The following is an 8,265-nucleotide window of genomic DNA, read 5'->3' as shown; positions in this document are numbered from 1 at the left end:
TCGGATGCTGTCAGTTGCACGACAGCATCGAGTCGCGGTTACACTGCACCGTTTCTGTACACAACATCTCCCTCTCTTAATTCAGCTGGTACAGCTGCAACCTGCGCGGCGCCCTTCTATCACGAGAAGAGCGGCGAGGTGGACCATTCATTTTTACACATACGCAGACTATGCTAGGGGAATGTTGTGCCACGATGGCTAAAACTGGGTGTGCTAAAATGCTAAAAATTCTGACGGCTATTTTGTTCCAGAAACTCTACCCTTTGCCATTAAAACATCCTACCGTAAATTAATACCATTATTTTCCATTCTTGTATCACTTAATTTCTAGCACTTCCTTGAGACATGTACCCTCTCGCCAGGGATCCTTTAACTCATATGCCCGTTTATAAATCATTATTTACGCCCACGCTAAGGTTCTTGCGACCTCATATGTCTCCCTTTTCTTTGGTACGCTTCGTGACAAATTATCGGCGAGGGCTGTTTACGAAGGTAATTGGCGCTATCTATTCGACTTTCATAATTGCCATAGCTATATAATCTGCGCAGCATTGTATCACGTTGCATGGGCTTAACCACCTCATTGTAAGGGAATGGAATTGCATTTCCCGTGCCTGCTGCATAATCTATACCATCACCAGCCTTTATACTAGCTACTAGACATTCCGTCTGTTTTTGATCAAGCCTATCATGCTGCTTTAAATTTCTGCCCTCTCTATAGCAATAACTTTCAATGGGTGTTGACCACAGACCCAACAACTCAAACAGATCCGCACCGAATAGCATAAGATCATGTTTTGCCACTCTTATGGTTACTTCAGCCGTAACATTGCCTAGTGTGGCCTCACATAGAAATTCACCCTCGAGCATAAGACCAGCTCCTGAAGCAGTTCTCGCTGCGACGGAAAGGGGTTTGAGCCGGGGGCTCCCTACCCAAGTGCCACAAATCCACTAAACGACCACTAAACGGCTTCTAAACGCCTCAAATTCTCTACCTAAACGGAATATAGAAAGACTTCGTTTAGCAGACGGCAAACGACTCATGCATTCTAAAAATAGCAAAAAAGCTGGTGGCGCCATCTGTTTGTGGGATACCCAACCTGTGGAGCTTCCTCGCTTGGAGGAGAGCTTTCTCATTTCCTCTGTACTGTTGTATGGTTTCGCATTGAAGTTATGCATCGCTAGAACTAGAACGGCGATACGATTGTTTAAATACTAAACTCCAACGGAAACCACCAGTACTGAAGCAAGTGAGATTTGGGTAATGGTCGTTGGTGTTGATACCCACGTATCTGACCACACGACCATTCATATAGATTTTTGCTCAGAAAGTTAGAAGGCTATATAGGTCATTATAAGATGAAACTTGTCGAAACACATTGCAAGAAAAGGATAGCAATATAATGATGAGTTGTAATACGCCATCTATTGATCAAACCAATGAAGCTGTGAAGCTTTCATTTTTTTCCTATGGATATTCAATTTTCCAGTCGTTTAAGCTTAATCTGTGGCGCTTGGGTATTTGTTTCCATGTACGCATGCCTATTATAGAAATATCCGACCCTGAGTCGAGTTGCAGGTGAACTGGCTTGTTGTTGAGACTACCCAAGTGCCACAAATCCACTAAACGACCACTAAACGGCTTCTAAACGACTCAAGTTCTCTACCTAAACGGAATATAGAAAGACTTCGTTTAGCAGACGCCAAACGACTCATGCATTCTAAAAATAGCAAAAAAGCTGGTGGCGCTATCTGTTGGTGGGATACCCCAACCAGTTGAGCTTCATCGCTTGGAGGAGAGCTTTCTCATTTCCTCTGTACTGTTGTATGGTTTCGCATTGAAGTTATGCATCGCTAGAACTAGAACGGCGATACGATTGTTTAAATACTAAACTCCAACGGAAACCACCAGCACTGAAGCAAGTGAGATTTGAGCAATGGTCATTGGTGTTGATACCCACGTATCTAACCACACGACCATTTATATAGATTTTTGCTCAGAAAGTTAGAAGGCTATATAGGTCATAATAAAATGCAACTTGTCGAAATACATTGCAAGAAAAGGATAGCAATATAATGATGAGTTGTAATACGCCATCTATTGATGAAACCAATGAAGCTGTGGAGCTTTCATTTTTTTTCTATGGATATTCAATTTTCCAGTCGTTTAAGCTTAATCTGTGGCGCTTGGGTAACCTCCACGTATTTTCTCCTAGATGCTACGCTCTGCACACTCACAGTTACCATTTTTGCAACATTCCCTTCCTGTTCCTCATATCCGAGGCCATACTCAGGCTTCCTAAATTTCCTTCGATTTTTGTTGCAATGACTCGCTTTGTGGCCTATCCGCCTACACTTAAAACATTCTTTAGTACGATATGGGCAATCACGTTGCCAGTGGTTATCCCCACATGCTCAGCAGGGCTTACTCTGCGTCGTACGCTGTTCTAGCTGCGATCTTTTGACTTGTAAGTGTCTTTCCGACTTTACAGCCAACACATTCTCATGTGCTGGGGACTCGATCATGGCACTATCCTTCTTTAAGTTAACTATCCTGCCGCACTCCGCCGACAACTGCTGCAGCGTAATATCTGCTTTATCTTCTATTCGCGCAAGCAGCCTCGTACGGAAGTCAACATCGTGCTCTGACTTCAACCCGCACACATACAATAAACACTTAAATTGTTCTTCTGTAAGCTTTCCAAGCTCAAATCCGACGCACGCCTTGTTCAACCTACACGCATATGACATATGGTCTTCATTCTTATTTTTCGCTATTTGCAAGCACTTGAACCTTTTGCTAAGCAACGACTCTCGCGTGTCAAACAACTCGGTCAACCTCTGGACCGTTTCCGCAAATGAAAAATCTCCCGCTTTCCGGGGCAATATAAACGACGTGTACCTGTCGTGCTCGACCGGACCTAACTTCCTCATCAACAGCCTGACTTTCGCGGCTTTATCTATACGCTCCGCATCCTTCCTAAACAGCTCCTCATATCTCGCAAACCACCCACCGAACGTTACACCTCCTTCCTCATCATAACGAAATTCCGTTATATTTCTCGCTAGTGTGTCAATGATCTGCTCGGGGTGTACCGCGGCCGTAGACGCACCTAAGTTATTTAAACGCTGGCATAATAATTCACTAATAAGCTGCTGCTGCTGAGCCATCTGCTTTTGTAGCTGCTGTAGCGTTTGCATCATCGTATTATCACTTCCACTCAAATACGGACCTGTACTTTGGTGCTGTTGTGCGGGAGCCGACTGCGATGGCGCTGTTGGAGCTGACAGCAATGGCGCCTGACCACCGTGGAACAGTGGCAATGACCCGGATTGCAATGGCGGTTGCGCACGTATCTGCAACGGCGCGGCATCTTCACTTCACTGCATACCACCGAGAATGCGCTGGTCGCCCAAAAGATGCACGTTGGGTTGCAGCATCGCACCGTTCTGCGGAATTAGCCCTCCGCTCGCGCTAGTTAGCCCTAGCGATGAACGGCGCATCTCTTCGTCCATGGCACCAGTCTCCTCAGAGGACATCCTTCGCCGCTTGGGTCGCGGAATTTTCACACGAATAAATGAAACGAAACAACAAACAATAAGAAACTCGTCGCCACTTTTGTGTTTCGGACAGGTGCACAATTGAGGATATTAAAGACACACGCGGCTCTTCTGTATCAACCACTTATATTCTAATATAAATAACATATATGCTACAAGACTGTTGTGCGTGTCGGGTCGCGGCATATGATCGAGTGCCGACCCTCGGTAGCCCGATCGCTCCCGAAGCCCTTAACGGCCATTCGGACGTCGGATGCTGTCAGTTGCACGACAGCATCGAGTCGCGGTTACACTGCACCGTTTCTGTACACAACAATTAGGAAGTGAGTTTAGAGTATATTAGATCCGATTCGAGTAACAAGCGTTGCTCAATATTTGTAAGCAAACGTCCAGGTCGGGTCAAATTTCTGTAGGTTATTGATTGTCAAATTGCAGTTATTGACATAACTGTCCTACAGGAATTCCGCGGCCGCGAAATTCCGGTCCGTGTATTTTCGGCCTTAAGGGCGGTGGCAACGCTAATCGGATGCGATTTTGTCGGACGAGATTTATATGGGATTTGACAGATAAATCTCGTCCGATAAAATCGCATCCGATTAGCGTTGCCACCGCCCTAAATCAACCACTAAGCGAATGTCGTTCTTTCCTTTTGGAACGACTAACAGCGACGAGCAAAATGACTTCTCCATTGTGTTGGTGACCTTTTCTACAATTCCTGACGATAATAACTCCTCCAACCGTCGCTCGGTTTCTTTTCTAAATGCCGGAGGAATATTAGTAAAAATATTTCTTGATGGTGCGGCGGTTTTGTCGTAGAAAATCATGACGGGGGCAACGTTGAACTTTGGAAATTCGTTTGTCGTAGATAAAACGAATATTTCTCCTGGTGATATTTTTGGTGTGAATCTTCCTGGAGGAGAATTAATTGGAACGTTTATTCCGAGTTGTAGTACACTGTATCTCAATGATGTACTTCTGCTTAGTAGCGGTCTAGCTTGTTGTATAACGTAAAACTGTTCCATATAGCAGGGACGCTCCTCAGTAATACGTAATTGAGCCGCAAACGAGGCTACAACTGGAATTTCGCCCGTCATTCCATAAGCTTTTGGCGGTCGGTCTGAGCCTCCTTTTAAATTAAATATAATTCCTTCTGTAACGCCGCTACTTTTTAATTGGGTGAAGGTATTCTCGTCGACTGTATTCACGTCTGCTCCCGAGTCAATTAAAAAACCCACGGGAATTCCCGCAACATAGCCTCGAATGATTGCTTTGTTTGAGTTTTCGTAACAAAGTGAAGCGTAGAATTGTTGGCTATCGATTGCCATTACTTCTGCCTGTAAAAAAAAATCTGTGAGTAAGAGTGTATGAAATTTATCAAGCGACATTCATTTTCCTAACTATTTTTTCTTTCACAGTCGCAAGTTGTTTTGTTGAACTAGATTAATTGGGATGCTATTTAATTTTTGAAAATGTGGATTATATTTCAGCGTTAATAAGATTGTATAATAAGGAGTTCGTTCTACCATTCAATAACTATGAAGTAAATTGGAAACATACCATGAAAATTTTAATATCGTTTAAGGATAATACGAAAAACATTATACGATGAAATGACATCCCTAATTGTTTGTTTCGGACAGACTTACGGTTTCTTTGTCCTCATCCGCTATTACGCTCACATTGTCTTCTCCATTTGTGATTGCTGCGATCTTCCGTATTTTTGGATGGTGCGGTCCTTCTTCCTCTGCTGGGCGGCGTTTTGTTCCTGCATAATTGTTACACGCGCGTTCGATGTGGCCCATGGATTGACAACGACGGCAGCGTTTGTCGATAGCGTGACAATTTCCTGGAGTATGGAAAAAGCTCGTACATCTCCAGCACTGTGGTCGTCGTGTGCCTGAATTTTTATCTGCATTATCTCTATGCATGCCTCTGCCTTTTTGCATGCTCCCCGATTGTTGATAAGGTCTTTGAGGTCCGTACATGTTCTTCCAGTTATCCCGCTCTATTGTTTTGGATCGAGCTCCGTAACCAGTTTGGGGTCTGCGTCATACCGCTGCTACTTCTGCAGGAGCCCTGGTTTGCTGAACGTTATTTTTAAATATTTCTTCGTTTAGCTTTTCGATCTCACATTCTCGCACCTTGTCTATTAAGTTTGTAATAGTACCGTTTTTACGTACAATTTTCCTTGCTGCTTCGCGAATCCTTACGTTCAAAGCATGCGATTGAATCACGTCTACTACTATTTCAGTCATTTGTTCGTCATTGTAGTCACATAGCTTAGCAAGTTCGATAATTCTTTCAACGTAAGCCAAATCTGTTTCATCGATATTTTGAGTTGACGATCGTAGTTTTTGCTTCCGCAGGAATATGTAGTCACGTAAGTTGTAATGCGTCTCCAATCTTTGAATCGCATTTGAGTATGGACGTAGTTCTTCGTTTGCATACTTGATGATAGACTGAATACTATCGAGCATATCTATCAACTTACTTCCTGCCTTTATTTTGAAAGCGCTTATTTTCATGAATTCACTAGTAATACCAGCGAAATGCATTCCTGCTTCGAATTGATCCTTCCAACGAACGAATATTTTCTTATCGATTTCATCCTCCCCCTCTTTGGGCTTACACTCGGATATTTGAAGCGTAGCGAAAGACATTGTTGATATTATGGATGGTTCGTTAGAAAATTGCAATGGATCATGAAGTGGGGTTGGAGCTGCCCGTGGTGATGTTCTCAACCCAGAATTTTCAATCGGTTCTTCTAACCAACAATTCGCCTGCATAGATTTTTTAGCCAATAGTGAGGACAATTTAGCGTTACGCATTTTCTCTTCTCGCAGAGCCTTTACTAACGCTTCGACGTCCGGTGCTGTTTTGTTACTTTTGCTAAAATTATATGTTGAAGAATTTATCATATTGCGTTTTGTAAGATATGTAGACGCGTATTGATGGATACAACTGCATATGTATTCATAAATGCATATGTACATCTGTATACATAAATACACATATCCACACATATGCACGTACACAAACACACATACCCATGTACATATCATTATATATTATCATAGACAGTGAAGTATTCCTTTAATACGATCTTGATTTTCTTGGAATTTCATATAATTATAAGTAATACGGATTAAATGTACGGAAGTAAATGTATGAACTAGGATGAGTATGTAGGAGCGATTGAAAGACGATGTAAACCGTTCTAAGAGTGAACTAAGACTAACTACATTTATTCGATATTCAGTGTAACCACGGTTGCTGTAACCAATGGCTACTTGATTACAACTAAGACATTGCTATAAGCAATCCACCACAGAGTCCCCCTCAGTTACGCCAAGAAACGAACACGGTGACCGGATGGCGTAACTTTTGTTCTTTCGTTATCTTCATTCGAATCCTTTTCGCAAATATATGCTGGTTTAATACGATCAATCGAAATCCTTCGTTTCTCACCGTTCATATTTAAGTCCATATACTTTTCATGCCTTTCGATTATTTGAAAAGGTCCCTCGTATGGGTGTGTAAGAGGCCGCTTGACTGAATCGATTCGAACAAAAACGCTTTTGCAACTTTGCAAATCCTTCGGAACAAATACCGATCGTTTGTCATGATGCGAGTTTCTGATTGGTCCAATTTGTTGCATGGTCCGGCAAAGCAGTTTGGCAAACTCTGAGCGACATATTTCCGTCTTCGAGGGTTCCAAAAAATCGCCAGGAATTCGTAGTGGCTGTCCGTATGTCATCTCGGCAACAGAACAATCGATATCTTCCCTGATAACAGTTCGCAAACCGAGCAGGACCAACGGCAGTTTATCGCACCAACGTTTCGAATCGACACAAGTGAGCGAAGTTTTTAACGTTCGATGAAAACGCTCGATAAGACCGTTAGCTTCGGGATGATACGCTGTAGTACGAATACGGAGAGCCCCAAGAAGCCGCGTCAATTCCGTGAACAATTCGGATTCAAATTGTCGTCCTTGATCGGTCGTGATTGTTTCTGGAACACCAAACCGAGAAATCCAACATTCGCAAAATGCTTTAGCGACTGTTTCTGCTAGTATATCTGGCAAAGGAACTGCTTCCGGCCAACGACTAAACCGGTCGATCATCGTTAATAAATACCGCTTTCCGTTCGACGTCGGAAGTGGTCCAACCAAATCGATATGAACATGGCGGAAACGACTTTTTGGAAGCTCGAATTCGTTGAGCGCCGCAGATGTATGCCGATGGATTTTCGATCGTTGACAATCAATACAAGATCTGACGAAGCGGGCGACGTCTCGATTCATTGAGGGCCAAACAAACCTTCGCGCAACCATTTTTCTCGTTGCTCGAACACCGGGATGAGAAAGGCAATGGATGTTGCGAAGAACTTCTAACCGTAACTTCTCTGGTACATACGGTCTGACATGTACATTATCCGACACATCACAATACAGCAATTGATTAGTTGAAACAGATGATCTTAACTGCAAGTTCATTGATGTAGTTCGATCAGCAAGTAGCTTCTGTAGTTCTGGATCGTCATGCTGCGCTTTCGATAATAATTCAAAATCCACTGTTGAAGGAGCTGAGATGGTGTTGACTCTGGATAATGCGTCTGCAGCAGAATTGTCTTTGCCACTAATGTGCCGAATATCTTTTGTGAAACTCGAAATGTACTGCAAATATCGTTCTTCATGAGGAAGAT

General features: G+C 43.1%; 1 protein-coding gene across 1 annotated transcript; it reads right to left on the bottom strand.

Moving 5' to 3' along the window:
- Window positions 1-4,157: 4,157 nt before the first annotated feature.
- LOC121594793 lies at window positions 4,158-5,546 on the bottom strand. Its single transcript, XM_041918467.1, has 2 exons — window positions 5,208-5,546; window positions 4,158-4,895 (listed from the first exon to the last, which is right to left on the bottom strand). The coding sequence occupies exons 1-2, from the start codon at window positions 5,544-5,546 to the stop codon at window positions 4,158-4,160; spliced, it is 1,077 nt and encodes a 358-aa protein (XP_041774401.1).
- Window positions 5,547-8,265: the final 2,719 nt, after the last annotated feature.

The sequence above is a fragment of the Anopheles merus genome, chromosome 2L (genome assembly GCF_017562075.2).
Source record: "Anopheles merus strain MAF chromosome 2L, AmerM5.1, whole genome shotgun sequence".
NCBI classification, from domain to species: Eukaryota; Metazoa; Arthropoda; class Insecta; order Diptera; family Culicidae; genus Anopheles; species Anopheles merus.
The sequence above is the reverse complement of the archived record's forward strand: the minus strand, read 5'-3'. Positions and strand labels throughout refer to the sequence as shown.

Excerpts from the sequence above, each read along its gene's own strand:
- LOC121594793 (XM_041918467.1), bottom strand. The coding sequence starts at position 5,546 with ATGTACGGACCTCAAAGACCTTATCAACAATCGGGGAGCATGCAAAAA. Across the intron at positions 4,896-5,207 it reads CGGATGAGGACAAAGAAACC|GCAGAAGTAATGGCAATCGA; the intron begins GTAAGTCTGTCC and ends TTTTTTTTACAG.